Here is a 23,918-nt window from a genome sequence, read left to right on the forward strand (position 1 = left end):
AGTAAACACCTAGAGTTGTGTGTGTTTGGGGGAATTTAGCAGTTACTGTTCTAATAAAAAGTGAAAACATATTCTAATCCAGATAGATGAGCACAGTCAAGCATGTAACCATGTAAGAATAAGATCCTTTTCAGCGTCTCTTACAGTAGATTGTATCTTGTCTCTCTCTGGTGTATCTGGGATTATCAGTACATGCTGCCCCCCCCCCCCCCTTTCGCCGTGGTGAATCCCTGCCGCCGTGATACAAGTCGTCGCCATTCTTCCAGTATTCAAAGTTGTTCACATGCCACAACTCAAAGAGAGTGCAGCGGCAGGTCCACGTTGATGAACTCCATGTGAAGCTTCAGGGATGGTCACGCTCAGTGGTCCGCTTTATTACGCCTGCTTTAGACCTGATAAAAAGCTCTGTGACGCCGCTGGAAGCAACTTCAAACAGCTCACAGATCTTCCATGCAACTCCAGTGGTCACCATTTGTTTCACCGTGTGGGCTGTTACGGATGATGTAAAGGTCCTGAGAGGTTAACCTCAGGGCAACCAGCAGGACCCAAAGTTACAAAGTGAATAAGAATAAGGCAGAGTCAGTGGCGCCATATTGAAAAGGGATATATGGATGTTTATTCTCACTCTCTGTGGGCTTACCGTCTCTTCAGCCTGACTTTATTATCACCTCAAGGAACATAAACAAAGTAATAAGAGCAGCAAACCACCAGCATCCCAAATGACATTTGCATTACATTATTGTAATCATATGTTTAACAGAGCCACTAGTAGAGTGGAAGTAAAATATTGTAATGCTGTTATGATAGTGGCAGTAGAGAGTATCTCAGGATCTGGGTGTCATTTCCTGTTAATCTTAATTGTAAAGTCAAATAAGGCTCTTCTCACATCACGTATGCATGCTTGTGAATATGTGCTGCTAATGTCCCTCGGTATTAATTCTGCGATATATAAATAATGCTCCTCGCTTGCTTATGAATGACAGAAAGAGTTTATTACAAGCTAAGTTAGAGGATCCCAAAAATAACTGCGACAACCTGCAGTTCAGAGGAAATACGTAGAAAAGCTACCATGGCCTCGCGTGAGCCCGAGTACTTTCACATGCATAACAACAAGACATGTTAAAAAAAGATAGTAAATAAAAGCAAAGAAAGCTCAGCCACCACTTGAAGGGACTTTGAAGAACATGAGTAGAAATGTAGTTCCCCAGGTTTGTCGGTGTGTAACTGAGTGATCAAGATGCATCCGCTAGTTAAACTGTGCAAACATTATGTCACAGCAGCAGCGAGGCGAAGCTCTCCTCCTGCCCGCCGGCTGAACCTCAGATCCAGGCAACCGTGAGAGCTGACGGTTGCTGTGGGTTTGTAGCTGTTTTCCACCGCAGTGACGGTGGGGCTCTGCAGGTCGCCATTATACCAAGATAATGGGAGGACTTCCTGCTGTTACAAGACACAAGGTAGAGGACAGAAGTGATGAGAGAATGATTTCACAATATACTGGGACCATTAAGATGAAGTACATTTAATATGAGGGCAGTGTTTCAGAACGTTTGATCTGGATCAGACTGATCTAGGATTTGTACTCCCTTTTCTTTTTTGTCTTGCTATCACAGATGAAAATGGATTTTGTCCTTTTTTTTTAAGTAAGTACGTAATTTTTTTTTTTTAAAGAAGCATCTTTCTGATCCACATACCACGAGATCAGAAGTACAGAATCTTTGGATTGGCCACCTTTCGCCTCTGGTGGTGCTTCCTCAAGGGGAGAAGGGCAGCTTCTGTAGAAAAACATCCAAGAATCAAGATTGCTGCAGAGATCTGGTGATCCCTCGAGACCTGTGGCTGCTTAAACTGACCTTGCTTCAAAAGAGGGAGACAAAATTTAGAAGAGAGGCTGAAAGACAATGCCTTTATTTAACTTAAAATGGATATTGTTTGGGCGTGGTCTGTGTTAAGGCTAATTGATACTCCTGTTCAGAATACACAACTTTTTTTGTCGGTGACACGCCCTGCTGTTCACACCACCCGACACTCGATCGGGCTGCTGTTCACACTAGAAGATTTGTCGGTGGACGGGAGTGTTCAGACTACACGATTTTCCCCGTCAGTAGGCGTGGCCGACTGCCCAGCTGGCCAGGAAACTCTTGAACGCAGCGCACGCCCCTTTCATTGTAAACATGGACGCGGAGCAGAACGCAGCTCTCCAGGTTGTTTGCGCGCTACTATGCAGCGAAAAAAACAAAAAAAAGAGGAAGAGAGTGTGGCCGAAGGAATGGATTGGCAAAGGCAGACAGCGTAAAGGCGGGGGTGCTCACGCCAATGCTCGACCAAGCCTTCCAGATCCACCTGTGTCCGCGGATATCGCAAACCCTCTGCACTGTTGCCGACACCTAAAATTAAGTAGTGTGAACTGGGCTTTAGAGTACTTAATTATGTAAATGTAGGGGTAGGACCACATACACTGGTTTGAAACACTCAAATTTGAGATTTAATCCCATGCGGATCATTGTGATTCAGATTAATCAATTTGAAATACTGGACCCAGGAACCACCTTCCTGACAACTTGACATCACTGGACCAAGACCTGTTCCTCCTGAATCAAGCCTCCTCGTCCCTGAGCGGGACTTGTTCAAGGGGTTGTAAAAGTAGAGCTGGTATTTGTCTTTATGGTCTTAGGGTCTGATTCATTCACTCATCCTGCAGGGATTTGAAAGGTCTGGTGATGGAATTAACCCTGGAAGACAATCAAAAACGCTGACACTGAACAATAAATACAAGTGATGAAATGATTGGCCTTTTGCTTTCAATTGCTCCCTGATAAATTACCCCCTTTATGCCACTAAATGAATAGGATCCAGATACAGTTACATAAATGATTTAATATCAGATCGACAGATGAAAGTTTGGGTGTTTGCTCGCATTGATTTAAGACGGTGCCTCAGACGTTCACGGTAAATCAGAGATATAACGATCATCACAAATGGAAACACACTCTCATGCGCTCAGATGAGACATTCATCAGAGATTTCTATCAACTCTGAAGACACTTTGATTCAGAAATCCTACCCAACTCCCGTCTGCGCTCATTCATCTTGACCGTGATGGGTGGCAGCTTCACCCACTCACTCCAGTTTCAGACAAATGTAAACAGACCTTTCATAAGGCTCTCCGACCTCGAAGGTACTCAAAATACTACATAAGTCTAAATATTACCTCTCATTCACCCTCACGGCTTATTATGAGGGTTCAGTGTCGAGTCAGTTTTTTTTAATTATTTCATGATACTGGAAAAATAGAGCAGAACTGCAGTCTTCAGTCGTACGTTAGATTAAAGAGACTTGATAGTTCTCCGTGAGCAAGACAGCAGCAAGAAACAGTTGTCTTTTAACGGGCAAAATAAGGTCACGAGCAGACCCGTGGGCGGCCATCTGCCTCGACCAGTGAGAGTGAAGGGGAGTGAGACATAGCGAGACAGAAGGAAGGATATAGATAGATTTAGACAGAGGGACAAAGAGAGAGACAAAGAGCCGACGCGCTCTGAGCCACAGCAGCTCAAGTTGGTGTCTGTTCCTGTAAGAAGTCGAATACCCTTTATTAAGATTGTCTCTCTTGATTATCAGTAACAGCGTCATTGACCACAGGAGGACTGCTACTTGGTGACAGACACCTCATTTAATATGGGATCTGTAGTATTTACAGTAGAGAGCTGAGTGACAAATGGCCTTTGTTGGCAGAGATAATAGCGAGAGCAGCGGCCTTTACACAACATGCACTATCTCCTGATTGTATTATATTATCATCTATTCTGGAGGCTTTAGGTCTTTCTGCTCTGATGAATTCCTTCCTCTTTTCTTGGAAATTGCTTTAAAATGATGAGCAAGGGAATAAAATTCCAGCTCAACACAAAGAAGTCTTCTAAGTGCCCATTAAAACAAAGACCATTTTTACATCTTCATGTCCATGACATCTGGGAAATGTGCTGATGAACGTCACCCAGTATGAGTGAAAGCTACAGAGCCGCTATAAAGTAGACCCCGGGGGGGGGGGGGGATTATTTCCTGGCTACTCCTCAAACCCATACGATAGAAATATAATTTAGGTTTTGATGATCCACTGAATGAGATATCTAATAAGAGGAACGCTTATAAACCCAAAAAGGGCCTCAGAAATTAAATTGAATCATTCATTTTTGCCGTGCCACTTTTAATATTTCCCTTGGATGTTACGGCAGTACATGCTTAGCCGTGTTATGATCCTAAATCTATGAATGCGTGGTAATTTTGCAGTTTTTTTCTGTTGCAAAACAGATATTTTGCTTTTTTTTCATATGTCTGTATTAGTTTATTATATTGACAGAACAACAACTTAAGTGGCAAATAAATGCAGAATTTATAAGAAAGGGGGAAAGATACAAGTTTTCCTTTAGACTGCATTTCATTTAGCAGCTGGTTGGTTTATTGTACGCCAAAACTGACTGAAATATTTCCACTTTGTCTGCAGAAAAGCACATTTGTGTTGTTTAAATGGCAGTTATCATAAAAGTTAGACTGTGCTACCGGTAGTGAAAGTGCAGAGTTGTATTAGCAGTCATAGAAACAGCTGTCAGGTGCAGCCAACCATAACCTTGACTGTGGCACATTGTTTCAACTTGAAATAGAAGTGTCCATAGTTCATAAATGTGTTTTCAGATCATTTGTGGGAGGGCATGACTCCTTCCTTCCTCCTTCTTTACCGTCACTGTCGAGCAGCACAAAAGGAGATGCATTAAGTAGGCGGGTGGGAGCTGGTGGCTACGTGGAGCTCCTCTCGGAGTGTAACTGCAGAGCCATTGGATCAGTGGTGTCCTCACCTCTACACGGTGCTGGTGGTTAGGTCAGAGCCGGGTGAGCTGGTGCCTCTGAACGAGCTGCTGGATGAGTCAAGATCATGCCATTGAGGGGGAGGGGCTTATGGAGAGCTATGGTCCCCTTGACACCCCAAAGACCTCATCCAGTAACCTGAAGGTACTAAAGCCATTAAAATTGATCAGTGCAACTAGAGCGGTGATGTAATGACCACGCTGACGTTCCGACGGTGCCATTTGTACAACTTAACAAATGAGGGACATTAAATTTCAACCTTCCACTTACTGTAGCGGCAGTGATAATGAATAAATGATCTCAACGCGGCGTAACACTCTTATATAAGAGGCAGGAAGGAGACCCTCCATCACTCTACGTGACAACTGCTGTGTCAGAGTTACAAATGAACTAACTTATTAAAACCACAGAAATACTGAAAAGGGGTCGCATCTATTACAGTAAACAAGGCATACAGTAAAAGCTGGCATTACTTTTTCTGTTTCAAGTGATACTTCATCCACAAAGAGCGTTTTGCTCATAAAGAGGTTTGTTCCCTCCCTCCTGCACGGCTTCTCCGTGAGGTGGTGCTACCGTGGTGCAGAGCTGTGGCTCAGAGCATCAGTGGCGATCCTCTGCCGATCTCAACAGAACACACAAACATTTGTACATAACACACATGTGCATGCATATGCCGTGGTCTAAAGACATGATATTGTTTGACGGTGTGGTACAGGAGGTGATCTGAAGTCAAAAACAAAGACTAGTCTATGATTCGAGTTTGGTCTCCCAGCGAGACATCGAGAGGTCATAGAGGAGACAGAGAGGAGATGAGTTTTCAGCCTGGATTTAAAAGTGTCAACAGAATTTACCTCCAGAGTGTGGCGGAGTGGATTACTCCAGGGAAGAGGGGCTCCGCAGGCACAGCCTCGACCACCCAAGAAATTCTTATTAAATCTAAGAGTTGTTAAGAGGAGGACATTAAGGGAGCATAAGAGTCAGGATACAGGGCAACAGGACTGGACCTCTATGATGGAGCATGTAGCTTTGTAGGTAACAAGGACAGTACTGAATTCATCTCTTCCTTGGACTGGTAGCCAGTGTAGAGACATTAGCCCAGTCCTTCATTTCCAGCTGGGAAGGCTCTTAACCCCAAATACATCAACGCTGGAGACCCTCCCGGACAGTGGGGAGGATGTTCCTGCTGTGCTCTCTACTAACCTTCCTGAACAGAGGAAAAGTCAAACTGATGGATAAATTCTTCCAAAAAAATATTACAAAAAAAGAGAATGATGCAGGATAGTTGTGTTGGCTAAGACAGTGAGTATAAATCAGCCTGGTCTGCTCTGACAGCGTGTTAGTAGGACATGAACTATCACATCACCCATTATTAATCATGATGTGTTGATATTTTTATCTCTGTAAATTTAAATACACCACAAAAGGGAAAACTTTCATCTGGGGTTAAACCTGTTTATTGTGCTGTAACTTCAGTGTTCCAGTGACTAAAATATTTAAACTGAACAGGATATTGGATTTTTTTTTTTGCTGATATTTTGAAATCGATTTAGCCAATATCTGATATAAATCTGTATCAAAACAATTTATATGATAAAATTTTGGGCGGCACAGTGGTGCAGTGGTCAGCACTGTCGCCTCACAGCAAGAAGGTCCTGGGTTCCAGTCCAGGCTCCATCACAGGATCTTTCTGTCTCCATGTTCTCCATGTTCCTGTGTGGGTTCTCTCTGGTACTCCAGCTTCCTCCCACAGTCCAAAGACATCAAGAGGGGACGAGGCTGATTGATACTCTAAATTGACCGTAGGTGTGACTGTGAGTGTGAATGGTTGTCTGTCTCTATGTGTTGGCCCTGTGATGGACTGGTGACCTGTCCAGGGTGAACCCCGCCTCTCATCTGAAGGCGAGGGGATAGGCTCCACCCCCCCCCCCCCATGCGACCCTTAACAGGATAAGCAGTAGAAAATGGATGGATTAAAAGAATTAATCAACTAATTTTGATTTGCTGGGATGATATTAATATTGTACATCAGCCAATACAATATATTTTTTAAAAAATGACCATTATCTACAAGTGATGTGTCAGTGTTAATGTGCATTCCTAGTTTAAACAACATACACAGTGTCTGTTATTTAAGCATCTGCACCTACCCCACTGTGAGAATGGCCTTGTTTCATTCTGGATGTTATTTAAACTAAAGTGGAGGTTTTTCCATGGAGACGACTTCCACTGATGATTTTGTTGACAGGCGTAATTTCTCCTGAGAGGCAGTGTCCGCTGTTATTAGACTAAACATGGAAAATGGTGGAAAAATTAGGCGAGGAGAAGGGAATAGAACAAGTATTCACTTGTGAACACTCTACTTTGAATGCAGGTGAAGTGCAGCCGTTCAAAAACAAACTACAAGCATCATCCGGAGCTGCAGAGGCACACAACAAATCCCATTTCAAGCACGGTAGCTCCACTTTTATTCCACATCATTACTGTTCCAGCATCGACCATCAAAACACTGCGGCTTGTCAAGATATCAAAATGCAGCACTGCTGTCTGAATACATTTAAAGGTTGACTAATTTTCATTTCGTGTGGATTGCAGAATGCAATTAGATAAACACCCCTGGCTAATCACATTATGACATACACCCACGACAGGGCAATGTTAATAAGAGAGACAAATTGAGATGATCAGCAAACAGACAACATATTTGTTTGAGGAGTCATGGAATGCACGTGACGGGGGAATGTGCACACCAAGAGCTGCAGATAAGCATGAGGAGGAAGCACAAAGACGCTAATCACAGGTAATTTAAATCGCTATCAGGCAGAGAGAGGAGCTCACTTACATGGCTGAATAGACGGGAAGAAATGGCACAGATCACTTTGGTTTTTCACCTCTAAATGGGAACAAAATACATTAGCTGTGAAACACAATTGTTGAACTACCAGGTGTCTTTTGTCGCTTCTGTTTCAAAATGTCTTTTTGAAGAGCTGGAGCGAATCTCAGCCGATCTGTAGAATTTTTATACAACTGCAGCAGTTTGGAAAAGAAACTACCTGGCAAAGGAGAGTCAGATGTTACAGTTTCAGATCCATTATGGAGTTGAAAGGTTGCAGTAGGGCAGGATGGTTATCCAACATGGATAAGATGTACAGGGTGAAACAGATTTGTGTATATAGGTAGTGCGATGTGTAAAAATAATATCACATAACCAGTTTCTTCCATAAAAAAATCTCGGTAGTATCAGGAGCCGTCTCATCGCTGTTCCCTGCAGGAGAGTTGTTTCTCGTCTCCTCATAGTCAAGAGCAATATCTTTCAGAGTTCAGGCAGGTGGTGAAAGCACGTCTGCTGCACATGTCCATCACATGTCGCTCTGACTTGCAGAAACACTGAGAGTTCCAACCATCATGCTGCTCTGGAAAAGCTTTTGTGTCGTGTGTCAGGCTGCTGTCAGGAGAGCTTGTCAGTGGAGTGTCTGCAGATAGGATCATTCCACACGAGTTGATGAAGAACCTGCATGGGTTCATGAAGCTGAACATCTATTCGTTGGATTAATAAAGCGTGCAGGTCATTATCACCCCTGACTGGTGCAGATTCTCCCAGAGAGGCAGCCATGACACCTTCCTCAGATCCACCTGGGAGGCTCGCTGTGCAACGGGGTGACGTTAGATTCCACCTGTTGATGTAATTATCCTCCTTAATTGTATTCATCATCGTCTGCGCTTCAGGAATTCTCTGTCACAGCAGTAATTATCAGTCAGTGGTTTTCAGTCCAACCCATGGTGTACATCACTGGTACCTGGCTGAGGCCTTTTGTTTCCTCAGAGAGGAGTTTGGAGGAGGAGGAGGAGTTTCGAGATCAGGTGTTCCACAACTTTGGTGTCACACAGCATTTGGTGTCTGATCCTGGCCCTGGTCCAGTGGTCTCCAATCAGTAAGCGTGTCATAGACTGACACACATGAAGGTGTGGGAAGGATTGACAGTATCAAAGACAGATAATGCGTCAGTGCTGCTGCTGCCAGGACTACACTCAGTCCAGAAGGGTGCCAGGGCCCCCGAGGGTGGCTTGTGTGTGACGCACCATCAATTCAGAAATCCATCACACATGTTGGTGTTCAATTCAAAAGGTGATTTTTAAGGCAGTGGCTTCAGCTATCACCTCCACTCCACACACACACACACACACACACACACACACACACAGGCGCGCATCTTAAACAGATGGCTACCAACTCCACCTTTGATATGTCCTTATGTTTGCCCACTTGTAATGCACAGAAGACGTTCAAAGTGTGTGGCTGGCCTCCCCGAGGGCTCCAGAGAGTTCCAGAGAGGGCTCAGTGACAGGAGGGAAATCATATTAGTTATCAAAACAACATCCTGTAGAACAGCCTGATTTTATTAAAAGTACATATGGTTGAGAGTTTTGGAGGGCATTTACTGATTTTGCTACATTGCAAATGTAACAAACCATTAAATAACTCAGGACAGGCTGTTCTCCTGTGTTTATACCCCAAAGTTATGTAAACCATAACTAATGTAAGGAAGGGAAGGGTGGGGCCCTCTTCCACCTTTGTCTGAGGCGCGGCCCCCATGCCAGACCCCAGGGGTGGACAGCTCCCGCTTGACCTCTCCCTCCTCTCTATGCCGCTCATGTGAGCAGAGCGGATGCAGCACTGAGCCATCAGCCATTCTTGAAGTCGTGGCAGAGCCTTAGTGGAAATTGCATCGAGCAGTTTTTGTTATTTTCCTCGCAAGTGAGTTCCTCAAGAGAGTTACACAAAGTAGCAAAATGTTGATTTAGACTTTTATCTCACCTTGCGGTCCCTCTGTGTTGAGAAGCTGATGTGTGTCTTTCCACTTATCTGATGAGCTGTTGCCTTATAACAAGCCGCTCTCATGTGTGTCCAATCATTTTAAAACCACGACATTTAAATATCTTTCATCACAAAACAGTGTGAGGTCCACTTGGGTCAATGAGCCGGTATCTGGATGAGGTGAGACAGGAATGAACGTAGCACCTTGAAAACTGGACTGACGTTGGTCTGAAGTCCTCGTCCGCACCAGCAGTGTTTCACAAGGGGAGGATTCTGGCAACTCTGCTCTAAATTTGTTTTCAGGTATTAAAAATCAATGTCACAATAATCAATGGATAGATCGAAGGCTGCAGGGGTGATGTATCTTCATTGGCCAACCCTGAAGTTAGCAAACTCGACGTCCAACTCACTCCCGGGTTGAAGGACTCATTCCTTCTCCACTGTATTCTCCACTAAATGTTGTACTTCACCTTTGTGAGAAATTACATTTATTTCCATGTGTTCAGTGGAGTTTTATTGTATTTAAATGGTAATTTTTTAATAGCTAAAGATGAAAGAAAATGAATTTTCTCCCAATTAATTAAGATGGGCCAGTTGTATGAGTGGATGGGCTCAGGGCTGTTTGGCCGACCCACAACACCCCCTCACACGCTGACAGTGGTTCGCTTATTCGGATGGGATCCTGATTCAGAATATTAAATGAGCAGCAGATCAATGTTGTCTGCGTCTCTGCATCAGCTGTGACGCAGCGAGGGGGCTGAACGCTGCCCTCGTCTGCAGAGCTTCGCCGTGTCGCGCTGTTGAGGGCCCTCTGCAGAGGTTGAAAAGCCACTCAAGTCTGTCAGGTATCAGCCTCAGGTGAACATCTGCTGCAGGAGCCTACCAAGAGTGTCTGATTGTGTGAGACTATCAACAGCAGGGCACGAAGGCTGAGTTTAATTCATCTGGAAAACCACAGCGGGAGTTTTAGTTCAACTTACGAGTCAATTTGTGTAAAAGATTAAAATTATGACATTTGGCTGCTTTGACATGTGCCATGATTAAAGACCTCTCCAAATCCTCTTGCCAAATGTAAATTAACTTTGGCAAGTTTGTCAAGCGTATTCTCTCCCATTTAATCCGGAAAGTCAAACAAAACTATGTAAAGTCCTTTAATTATGTTGATAAAGGAAAAGCCAGCGCTATGAAGGAAAAGAATGAGTATTTTGTTCCTTAAAGAAGTATTTCACCCGTAAAGAGAACTTTTTTTGTGGGATTAGGTCAAGCAGGTGGACCAGTTAAGTGATGTTTATGCTAAACCTGGTTCAAGAAGTGTTACAATTACAAATGTTGCTCCAGGGATGGACTCACATGAATGACTGTTAGAACTGGACATAGAACTCATGGCAGCACTCTAACAGCCGTATATCTGGAGCGTAGCGTCAATCAGAGCAATCACAGTTACCTTTTAATATGAAGAATTTATTCACGGCAAACACTGAAACAAAAAGGCCTTATATAAGAGGAATATTAACAAAGCTTATTATCCAGCTTCAGACATGAGTTCTCACAGAGGGGATTTTATCTATGAAGGTTCGGAGGCATCTAACAATGCGCGGGTGTGAAAACTGTTGGTGTGTACACGGTGTGATAAATGCTTCCAGACCTGCAAAAGCAGATGACCACAGAGTAATATAATATTGCAGAATAGCTTTTCAGAATAAGGCTCCCATGATAAAAATAACAGTAGTCATAAATGATAGTATTAATAAAGTCTTGCTGCTTTTATTTGAAGGCAGGATCCCTGCACTGGAAGTAGTTTTTGTCAGTAACTATTTAGTTTAGTTTAGCACATAATTTAGGAGGACACATCAAGAGCAAAAATCAAAAACTGATCAGATCAAATCACAACTGGACCCCAATAAAGAGAAAACCACAGCGAAGACAGATTTACCACTGTAGAGGAGTTTTGTGGTGAAGGAAGTCGTCAGACACAAGAACCCGGCTGGAGACTCAAGAGGTGTCTGACACTTTGCCAGACAACAGAACAACAGATGACCAAGGTTTGCTGGGAGGTGAGGTTGAGTCCCCCCACAGTATTTGAGCCCCACCGTAAACCCTCGTACTGGTAATGTCAGACACTACCAGGAATAACGAATTAGAACATCCTGCACAAATGTGACTTTGTGTGGTCTAAAGAGAAAATAAAGAAATTGTGGAAGCTAAGAGGAAGTTGTTGTTTACTGTTCATGAATCCATTTTCATTCTCAATGACTGTACAAACAATACAAGCACTAATAAATGAAAAATGCAACCGAGGAATCAGTTCCATCTCAAAAAGGTTCATCTTTTATTTGGCTCAGCTACCCTCCGACTCCATGTGTTTGTCTGATATGCTCTTCACCTGAAGCTTCACTGTTACCACTGCTGCCGCTAAACACGTAGCAAGTCACAAACCTCATCTCCCGACTACCCACCCACAGAGACGCTGTTCCTCCAGGGGAAAGTTATCATCCTTGTTACCCTGCTGCGCTCAGCTTGGCGCTTCCTTCCAGGCAGCCGCAAAGTCACAGACACAAAATATCAACACTTAACCTTTTCCATATTTACGAAACACGTTATTTCACCTGAACCATCAACTACAATCAGAAGAAGAGAAAAAACACATTATAAAAATGAAAATATTAGATGAAAAAGAGTTTAGAAAAAATAGATTGCAATCAAATGTCAGGTTCGGAGAAAAGCTGCTATGGACGTCGACAGCTGCGGGCAGGCGGCCTCTAAATGTGCTTCAGTGACACATCAAAACAGTTTAATGCTTCACCTTCTGCTGCATCAACAGACCACAAACACACAAAGATCTGTTCAATTTCATAAATGAGGGGAAAAGTATTTTAGATCTTTGAGTGCTGCGGGTAATGAAGGCCGCTGATTCTGCTGGCTCACCACTTAGCTCCATGAGAGAAGACAATCAATGGCCCTGATTGTCTTTTCACATGGTTGCAAGTGTTAATCAGGAACTGATTAGAAGCAGAGAAGGGAAAAGAGATGAGATGGTAATTATTTTGTCCCGGCTAATGGCGGAGGTTCTCTTAAAGGTGAACGACGGCATACGACGTTACAGAGATGTACCATTGCGGTGCCTGCGGACAGAATCCAACGTCAGAAAGAGAAGAGTCGTAGTAGGGATCATTCAGTGTCTGAGGAGCTCCGCTACAGTTCACATCCCACTTTAAAAAGTTTCTTGCTTTAGTTTTACAAGTTCACAAGTATCCACTGATCTGGAATACCAAGTGCGGCTTCTTCAAAAGAGAGGCTTACCCCTGTAAGTCCCTTTCCAAATGTACTGCAACACTTCCAAATTTAAGCTCATATCCCCGAGCTGGTGCCAACGTGTGTGCAGTCAAAGTAAATACCCTTGAAAAACCTTGACTTTGGCTGACAAGGGAACGGGTCAAGGGAACTTCCTTTGGAAGAGGAAATCAACCCAATATGCACCTGATGAGTGAGGAAGGCAGAAGGCGAGAAGAATACGGAGACGACCGGGTGACCAAATCACACATATTCTAACAGACTGAAAGTCAAATCGAACATTTAATACAAGTTTGATTCGGGGATCTGACGACACAAAGCCACCAGCATTGTGGCGATGACTACCCAGGTTCCAGCTAAGCTAAGTTAAGCTATGAATCAGTAATGTTAAAATCCTGCGCTATCATTGTCGGAGATAAAGTAGGACATGTTTTATGCAGTTTTGCACCATGTAGTGAAATAATGTGTCTGCTGGAAATCCTCAAAGAGGATAATCGTAGATGTTTCCTCTTTTCTTTTTCTTTTTTGGAACGTCTTCATCTACTTGACCACATCTCAAATTCTGTCTCGCTGCTACATTTACGACACAGGTAATGGATATCCACTATTTGGTGAGAGTGCTTAAACTGAGGCATTTTTCCTCTCATTATTTCCTCTGAAAACACTTTCTCCTGTTTCTTTCAAACAGGATGTCCTTTCCCCTGGGCTGTCACAAATGGAGAGCTGCCTTTCCTGCAGCATGCTAAGCTGTCAGATTTATCTTGGAGCGATATAACTACTTCACTAGCCCTACAGTGTATATGCTTTTATAGATTCCACCCTTTGTTGCCCTCCGGCTCATCGCCTTCCCCTTTTACCCTGTTTACTTTCTCTCTGCACCCACATGCTTCCCCACCTAGATCTCTTTTTCAAATCTGCAGCTCTCCGCCTCGCCTCCCCTCTCCATGTACATCTCATCTCATATCTCTCCTTGTGTCCCTGCCATATAAATAATTGATGGCCCATCTCTGGTTCGCCTGCTGTAGTTAAAGGGTGACTGAAGTCCTGAGGACAACATCAATACTGAACTAAAAGTACAAGTGTGGCTCATGCACGGCGAGCTCTCCTCACCGCAGTGGTGCTTTACTAATGACCTACTTAGTTTGAGTGAGACGCCCCTTTTTCTTTTTGATATGCACAAATTCAGAGGATGTTTCCAGTCCTCCCCAAAGGTATATATATATATATATATATATACTGTATATATACACACATACACAGATAGATAGAGAGATAGATAGGTAGATAGATAGATGGATAGATAGATAGATAGATAGATGGATAGATAGATAGATAGATGGATAGATAGATGATAGATAGATAGATAGATAGATAGACAGATAGATAGATAGATAGATAGATAGATAGATAGATAGATAGATAGATAGATAGATAGATAGACAGATGGATAGATAGATAGATAGATGGATAGATAGATGATAGATAGATAGATAGATAGATAGATAGACAGATAGATAGATAGATAGATAGATAGATAGATGGATAGATAGATGATAGATAGATAGATGATAGATAGATAGATGATAGATAGATGATAGATAGATGGATAGATAGATGATAGATAGATAGGTAGATAGATAGATAGATAGATAGACAGATAGATAGATAGATGATAGATAGATAGATGATAGATAGATGATAGATAGATAGATGATAGATAGATAGATAGATAGATGGATAGATAGATGGATAGATGATAGATAGATAGATAGATAGATAGATAGATAGATAGATGATAGATAGATGGATAGACAGATAGATAGATAGACAGATAGATTGATGGATTCCGTCATTCTTCCATCAGTTTTGAGTTAGATTGTCAGAGTTGTGATGTCAGCATCCGCCTATTTAGAAATCACATGTTGTTATTGTTGTTTCACGACATTTCATTCAGTGCGTTTTAATTCAGAATTCCCTTTCATGTCTTTGAGCCTCCTGAATGATGGTGTATTTAATGTTTACGGACCCTTGTGCAACATCTAATTTAGTGCATTTGGGATCAAAGTGTGTGTTGAACATGTAAACAAGTCTAATCCTAGCACATGGCTGGATGTTGGAGTATGATGCTTGCTGGTCTCAGGGGAAGCCAGTGCGATATTCCTGGATATGAAACTCTCATCTGTAATTTTCTGTGGTGGTCCCAGTGTTGTTGGTTGTTAAATGCACAATCACCACTGCGTGGAACACAGCTAGCTGCTGCTGTTTGCGCTATTTCAGTTTTATTCACTGGGCCACTCAAACGGAGCCCTGCAAAACCATTTTGTTCCTGTTGGACACACAGTGGCGTACAGGCAGCCACCAGCCTGCAGCTGCAGACCAACAAATGTACTCAAATCTAGAACAATGTGAAACATTTGTGTTTGCAGTCATCGTGGTGAAGGCTGGAGTTCTATCAGGAAGACTCTGAACCTTAGCTGTCCTTCGTTCATCACCTCCAACCGCTCAGGTGTCTTATTCCTTTAAAGGGGACATTTTGTCATTTTCATGCAGTTGTATCAGAGTTTGTTCACGTGAAGACTAATTTCCACCTGGAGTGTATAATTCACTAATGCAGCCATGCAGATCATAAAAACAGTCTATTAAAATCTCAACTAGAAGAAAACCACGCAGTGTATGAATGATCCAAGAATGTGGACACGCCCCTGCTACCCAGACACACACACATACACACACACACACACTGCACTCACAACATGCACCAGAATAAAACAATACTGTGAAATGCAAAATATATCATTGCGTCAAGTCATGTTTAACCTGTGACAGCGGAGCCAGTAAAGAGCAGATCCAGTCTTGGCCCGACCGGCTCCATGGCTCACCAAAAACTGTCTACACTGTCCAGACACAAGCGTTCTCCAGCAGCGTTCTCCAGCAGCGTTCTCCAGCAGCGTTCTCCAGCAGCGTTCTCCAGCAGCGCTCCATCCCACTCAGGACTGCAGCTTTGATCTAACCTGAGCTGGTCTCTCCACACTGAGGTTCTGTGATACTTTTTTGATGCAAACAGTCACGGCACACAAACGACACACCACCTGCAAGTGAAACAACCGTACACTCCACCTGAGAATGTAACTGAGAACCGGGCACTGCACGTTCTCCAATAACATAGTACAGAACAGTAGATTTATTTTAAAAGAGAAGCAGCAAAGTAAAGCTGGTAGATTCATCTGCCACTGCACAAGAGCTACAAGCTTGTATTAAACCTGCTAATATTCATCCATACTGGGTGAAGACAAGCAAACAAAAACAACTTTAGGTTCCGGTGAGGGAGGTTCTTCTGGCCTGGAACGATCAAACAACGGGCTTTCTAGCCGCACACGGACTGATTTCCTTTTGTCCTGTGGTCATAATTACTGCTCCTGCTCCTGTGAGGATGTTCTGAGTAAATGAACCAGCTCACAGAAAATTGATTCGTAGCAAAGATGTGAAGGAAGCAATGAAACATTTTGATCATTCGAAAATTAATGCTCATAACAGGAAAGTAGTTCGCTTCAATAGAAAACCACTGGCTGATTCATTCTAGAAAATGAGCAGCAATGTGTTAAGTGAACTGACTCTTCACATGTTATTCTTGGGCAAGAAAATCAGTAAAAATACAAATAAGATGTTGGCGTTCCGGGATGTGCTACTGTCACCACCCCCCCGCTGAATTGTGCTGGCAGGTTTATTGAACAGTGACTTTGTTCTGAAGCTGGATCTGTCAGCAGTGTTTGGTTACATCAGAGACTGATGGACTTAAAAACGCTCAGAAGAGACCACCAGTGACACCACGTAGACGAGGGCAGTGTTTCGTCTGTTTTCGTTTGTTTATTTAGTATATTGACCACTTTATGAGCTCTTGTTTTTGCAGTCTGGCATGGTGTTGCTATCAAGCCTGCACCATTGAAAACAGTGCTTGGACACTGTGCGGAATGTAATTACTGTTAATGAGTTACGAGAGGAGTACTCAGGTCAACTTGCCGTATGCCTTCATCCACATTTTCCTCTCCAGCCGTGTTTGCCTAAACCGTCTCTCACAGCTCCTGAGGCCTGCAGTGGCGGTTATGTCCTTTAATAAATACATCATGAAGCCCTAAATGTGTCTGCTTGTGCGTAGCCGCTTCCATTTACCTCCATGAAATCACCTGCTGTGGCCAAAAGCGTTTGTTCCTCAAATGGCTTTCTTTCTGTTTTCTTTATGTGAGCTTTTCTATCATAGATGAAAATACTTTAATGTGAAACGTGTGTGTGTGTGTGTATGTGTGTGTGTGTGTCTTCTATGCTTATTTATGTGTGCATTTGATACATGTTCCTTGGGTTTTTCTTTTGATACATGTTCCTTGGGTTTTTCTTTTTAGAAAATGTTCTTATACAAGAAAGAAAAGGATGCGCTGCTCAAACTGAACACAGTTCACTGAACACAGATTTGCGTGTCTGTACGCACCACCTCTGACCCCCACCCACAGAGCCATGCGTGTTCGGCCCATTGCGGCACACATCTTTGCTCTCCTCAGTTCTCCTTTGATGTTGAACCGGGGTGAGTGTTGCTCCCGAAACCGAGCCACATCCGGCGCACACGGCACTTGCCAGTGCTGGAACTGAGCTGAAGCTGCCAAGTGTCCCAGATTTAGCCCCCAGTGTGTCGGCCATGTGGGCAGAACCCACATAGCTGTGCATTATTATTGTGTACACGAAACTGAAGAAGAGCAGAATTTGACGATGAGCTGAAATGAACAACGGTTTTTAACCCTTTGACTTCAGATACTCGGTGACCGATTCAACAACACATGAAATAAATAAGGTCAATGTCTTTGTATTGTTATATCAAAGACCAATGTGTTTCTCTGGCCTGTGGAATGGAACTATTGTTTACATCAATGTTTGACTTTTAGCATCATGTATCGTACATATGTTTCCAAACTAAGCTATATCAGCGAGCTAGCTTTATGTCTCTGACTATTCACCACCTCAGACCCTGTTTTCTTTCTCCCCAAGAACCAAATTCTCAACCCTCTGGCCTGAATATCCCCATGCTGAAGATAGTGGGATGATTATGATCAAGCCATTTTACAGATGACCGCTTCAGCAGCTCAGAGTGCACCAACGGGACACACAAAACATGTTATGACACATCCAATTTTCAGCATTCTAATCAAGCGCGTCCCAACATTCCCTCCAGTCACTCCGTCCTGTGTCACTTGAAAGTCCATCACGTCACGGCGGCGGAGAGCAATTTTTCTTTTCAAATTTGCCACAAACATCCACTGAGACTCAACAATGAATTATGAAGAAGCTAGTGGTCAAAGGTCACCGTTACCTCACATGATTGTAATATCTCTGGTACACCTTGAGGAAATGCCTTCATACATTAGTGTAGGCTGAACATCGTTTACTTAATTTCTGCTGACCTGCCCTGATGGGTAAAGTGAAGCGCGGTCCCTGAGGTAGAGGCGGGTGTATCAGAGTGGATCTTCCCACTAACAATGTGGGTTTCAGTTCAGGTTGCATAAGGTTTCCAGTTCAGCCTGGATTCAGCTTTGCTAAATGTCTCCATTACTCAAATTATATAGGTCGTCTGCACCCATGCAAGCCTGCTGCTAATAGATGAGCACCGCGCCAAAGAACCAAGACAAGAGGGTGTCTAATGAAATCACAAGCCTGATGAGATAATTGTCTGGAACAAATAAAACGAAGCAGAAATATCAGCTCAGGTCATGAGGGGGGGTTGGGCTGTCAAATCTGACGGATCCAGTCAGGTTAAGTTGGTGTAACCAGGTTCGGGTCCGGTTTGGGAGGGTTTGTTGATGTCTGCGTGATGTGCAGCTCACTTTCAAAGACATTTGTCTCCTGGTTTGATCCACGTTACACGTTCACTACAATGAGTAGCATACATATACCGCACATTCATCAGTGGGGCGCTGTTTGGAGAACCGAAGGTCACATTTGTGTTTGAAGAGACGCTGAAAAGACAGACTCATCGAGATCAAGGTGTCTGCAGCTCCACGCGCACGCACCCACACCCCCCCCCTACACACACACACACATAAGGTCAGTGAGATCAATGAGATTGATGTCTGATGGGATTGACAACCTAAATGTGTAAACACTGGCGAGCAGCTTGTGTGCTTCTCCTGTTTTTCTGTTACCCAATGTCTGAGCGACTGTTCTTTTTAACGTTTCATATTTGTAACATCAGCTGCAAGAGTTAAGCAACTGTGTTCATTCTTTGGATCACCGCTGAAAGGATTGTGAAGGATTTTATCTTTTTCTTCTTCTTTTTCTTGAAAATAGATTTTTTTTGTAAGTTTTTCTTTTATGAAACTTGGAAAAATTGTCAATATTTTCCACTGTATTTGCTGTCTTTGTAATTGTTGAGAGTTATCTGTCCTTGGAGCGTAATCATGTCAGTCAGACCATGTAAAACACCATGTAACCATGGCGATCAGCTGTCCGGCAGACACCTTGTGACCATGATAACAAGTTTACACGGCAGGTTTGAGTCTAGGTGGCAACATTGCCCCGCATCAGCGCTCTGAGTCATCAGGGAGAAACAGCCTGTGATTATCTTTAGTTTGTGTCACCTAAGTTTTAAAGTTCTTAGCTGATAAAAAGGAAACACGGAAGTCAGAGGTGCAGCAGAGCTGAAGCCAATGCTCTTTGGTAGGGTTTTCTAATCTTGATCAAAAAATGACGGCAGATTGGTGGTGCAGTAGTCAGCACTGTTGCCTAAAAGCAAGAAGGTGCCGGGTTCCAGCACAGGATCTTTCTGTGTGGAGTCTCCATGTTCTCCCTGTTCCTGCGTGGGTTCTCTCTGGTACTCCAGCTTCCTCCCACAGTCCAAAGACATCAAGAGGGGATGAGGCTGATTGATACTCTAAATTAACCGAAAGCTTGATCAAAAAATGGGGAAAGCGTCTGACTTTTAAGTGGAAACATTTAATCAAAAGCCTTTAGTACATGAACGAGTTCTCAACTAAGAGCTTATGTGGAAAATGGTGACGTGTTTCAACCTCTTGGAGGGTGGACTACGAGTCAAGAGCTTTGGTTTTCCCTCCCTTTTGAAATCCCATTCTTTGTCAGGATTGATGAAAATGTATAATGATCCAACGTTGGCAGCTTAAAGTTGGATTCACGCACCATGTTAGAGGTTATTGTGACTCCCACCATACAAGGCTTTGCCTTTTAGTCCAGGTTTTTTACTAAATACGAATACTGAACTGGGATCAGTGGTGCAACGAGTCAGTGATGAGCACCAGGAGCTCTGGCCCACCATGTTCACACAGCGTTCACTGATTCTGATGTTAGCACTGATTACTAAAACACTTCGACTGTAATTATTGTAATAAGAGAGCACATTTGTAACTGATCAATCTCTGCTATGTGTGTGGGAGAACAAAACCAGGGTTCCTGTCTGTCCTCAGTAAAGCACCTAAACCAAAAACACCCAGTTCACACACACAATAATGATTGTGTGTATAACAACAAAAGATGGTGAGCAACACGTTTAGTAATTTGGAGCTGTAGAATTGTCATTCAGACTCTGCGGTGAAGGATCTGGTTCCACCTCTGTGCTATTCAGGTGGTACATTATTCAGAACAATTTATTGAACTACTGACCAATCTGCTGCACAAAAGGAGTCCAAAGAAGCATTAAACACCTCAATTTTACACAAAAGAGCAGTTTTCATACTGAGTTGAGCATGCAGTGTAAGAGCCCAGCCAACAAAAGCACTAAGCTCCCCCTGTTCAACCTTGATCTCAGAACAACCAGTGGCAGGTGGCGGCCAGCAGACGTGAGTGAACCGGGGGAGACGTGTGCTTGTAGGAAGTCATTTGACTGAAGTTGGCCCATCTAACGATTTGCAGGTAAACACTTAAGTCTTCAGATCGATCCTAAAAGTGTAGGAGCCAGCGAAGGGAGGCGGGCTGCGTTGTCCTCCCTGCCAGAACTTTGACATGACGGGAGGTGACAAGCAGCTTTCAAATGGCCGGCAAAACGTGCCGTGGAGACGATGTCTAAATGGAATGATCACTCGGAAAACCGAGCAAGCCAAGATAAATTAAATGTTTTTGCTACGGTGGCAGACAGACTGTGATGAGAGCAGAGGATTCACTCATGTGTATCAAGTCGCACTGCATTGTGGGTGATACCAGGTCGGTGATAAGAAATAAGAATGTGTGGAAAGATGACATCTCTGTTTCTGCTGCATCCAGCTGCTTTTATCAAAGTGACTACTCTGAGTGCGACTCCTCTTCATCTGTCTCTGTCAAACAAACATTCCTTTTTTCCCCTCTTTTACAAATTGGTTTCCTCTCCTGTCTTCTCAGATCGATCACTACGCGCAGAGGGATCTGAAGAAGGGCCTACAGCTGTTCGGCACGGAGGGCAATGTAGGCTTGACCAACGCCTGGATGATCGTGCAAACTGATGTAAGACATGAAACCACATACTGTCAGTTCTCTGCACCCTTGACATCCTGTTGCCACCCTCCCAGCCTGGTCAATATTGCCTTTAAAGGTCATTTTTGCATTACTCATCAGAATGCTTTTGCTACTGGCAAGGTTTCCACCATTTGTATAACTATGATCACCTTAATTACAAGTGAGTAGACAAGTATCGAGTCGCCATTTGATCTACCTTTAGATATTTTTGGGGTTTTATTTTTTTAAAGAAAAGGATAAAACACTTTCTAGTTAATGGGATCTGGATGTTTACAAGCAAGCACATAAATGCTTTGGATATATCCTGTATCTACAATCAGTCAAAAGCACTCAAAGAACGATAACTGCACCCATCACAGACGCGGTGAGGTAATTTCCAGCTCTCACTTTGATGTGGCTTCTTTGTTGTATGATTTATCATGATTGCTTAAATTTCACTAGGAAAAAAAAACAAAAAACAGAATTAGTGGGTTTTAGTCGGAATTAAGGACAGCAGAGGATGGGTGCCGCTGCCTTTGGGAGACATCAAATGATGGATCGGATACTTCAGGGCTCTCTGATCCTATTTTCACAGAAGAAATTCAACTAGCACTGTAGCTCGGAGTTTTGTTCCATTACTGAAAATGTCAACCCGCCGGCACTGGTCTGTGTTTTGTGTCTGGAAGTGTGGGCATATTGAAACGCATAAATGCGACAGACGAGTGTATTTCTCTACATATAATATATGCAAACATGCATTTGTCATCATGTCTGGATGTTAATGTGCAGTTTTTCCCACGTGCAGAATGAAATTAATGCGTGAGTGTGCATATTTCCTGCTTGTCAGATGAGTGTGTCTGTGTGTGTTTGAGGTTCCGTAAAATCTGGTTGAATTAAAGGCCATTACGCTCCCATTCTGTCACCGTTCTCCCTCTCAAGCCTCCTTCATACATGCTGAGTCACCGAGGAGATAATAAAGCAGATGTCCCTGGAGCAAAGTTCACTCTGAATATTTTCCTAGCAGCTGCTTATGGACCCTTTTAACATCCGTGTACATGAGACGTAAAGAACACTCCCCTGGTGCAGCTGCACGTGTGTGTGTGTGCAACAGACAAGAGCAAATACTACCCTCCGGCAAAGTGACGTTCCAATATCCCTGCTGTATTCCTGATTTATACTATTTGTTGTTCTTAAACTTGGAAACTGAGCAAATACTCTCAAACTGTTGGAACCCTGTTGTACTTTGTGATAAATTCATTCTCTAAACAAGTGAGTGAGTTTTAAATTAACACAGTCCCCGGTTGTGTGTAAGAAGAGGCGTAGGGAGCGGCGGTTATTTATTCCTGTGTGGAATATAAGTCTCCTGACTGCGGAAATATCAGGGGCACTTTATCTTTTCCTGAAATACTCTGATGAATTGAATTGTGGTGAAAGCCATGATCCCTTATCAAAAATCTATAGCAGGCACAAAGGGAGACGATGTCGGCAGAAAATGATTCTGAGGCTTTGAAACAAATGAGATGTGGCTTGTACAATGGAGGCTGCAGGCGGCAGCTCAATATCAGGGAAATGAAGTCAATGACTTTGGCCCAGGAATCTCATTCCTGATAGGTAAGTAATTTTAGCTGACCAACAAAAGAGGATCTCAGCGCTGAGGTGACAATAATAGAAAGATTCTCTATTGATCATGAAGGGGACCCTCCCACACGGGGACGTTACCACCGGAAGGGTTCTCTCTCTGTTTGACGTTGTCAAATTTAGATTTGTAAATGTTTTATTAATTCATGATAACAAACCCACTGATCTGCTTTTGAGGCTAAATCGCATGGCAGTAATATATTATGTACAAAAGACAATCAAATACCTGCAGTTTCTGAAACATTAAAAGGTGAAGGCGTTCATTTGTGACAATAAAGATGCAGTAGTGATTATTTCATTCTGCGAGGCCTTGTATGGTGCTTGTAATAAGCACTGATGGGCAGTTGGTGAGGTCCCTATTAGTCCCTATAAAATGGTTACTATATGATAATTAGACGATGTAAGTGTTAATAATTGCATCATAAACACATTTATTGTTTGATTATGAGACAAAAGACCAGCTTAAATCATACAGCAGTATACATAGCAGGACTTTATTATGCCAATAAGTATACATTTATTAATAATTAACTGAGCTTTTTGTAGCTATGGAATCTAAAGCTCTGAGTGTGTGTGTGTGTGTGTGTGTGTGTGTGTGTGTGTGTGTGTGTGTGTGTGTGTGTGTGTGTGTGTGTGCGCACGCGTGCGTGTGCGTGTGTGGCTCCCTTGACCTCGTTGTCTGTCTCTGTTGCAGTTTCGCTGCTGTGGCGTAACCAACCACACAGACTGGTTTGAGGTGTACAACGCCACTCGTGTGCCGGACTCCTGCTGCCTGGAGTACAGCGACAACTGTGGTCTGGACAACCCAGGAACGTGGTGGACGGCGGTAAGAAGACCCCTCCGTCCGCCCAGCTTGTTTTTCTCC

At 43.2% G+C, this 23,918-nt stretch overlaps 1 protein-coding gene across 5 annotated transcripts in view; it reads left to right on the forward strand.

Annotated features, from left to right (window-relative positions):
- The window catches only part of tspan4a (tetraspanin 4a), a 144,714-nt gene that overhangs the window by 108,274 nt on the left and 12,522 nt on the right, over window positions 1-23,918 (forward strand). For all 5 annotated transcript variants that reach the window (XM_086227182.1, XM_086227173.1, XM_086227192.1 and 2 more), the window contains 2 exons: window positions 21,323-21,424; window positions 23,748-23,879. In XM_086227182.1, the coding sequence (XP_086083308.1) occupies window positions 21,323-21,424; window positions 23,748-23,879 (234 nt within the window). The remainder of the gene's footprint in view (window positions 1-21,322; window positions 21,425-23,747; window positions 23,880-23,918) is intronic.

The sequence above is a fragment of the Aulostomus chinensis genome, chromosome 2, assembly GCF_037954235.1.
Source record: "Aulostomus chinensis isolate RoL2024-O1b breed Wild chromosome 2, RoL_Achi_v1.0, whole genome shotgun sequence".
Lineage (NCBI taxonomy): Eukaryota > Metazoa > Chordata > Actinopteri > Syngnathiformes > Aulostomidae > Aulostomus > Aulostomus chinensis.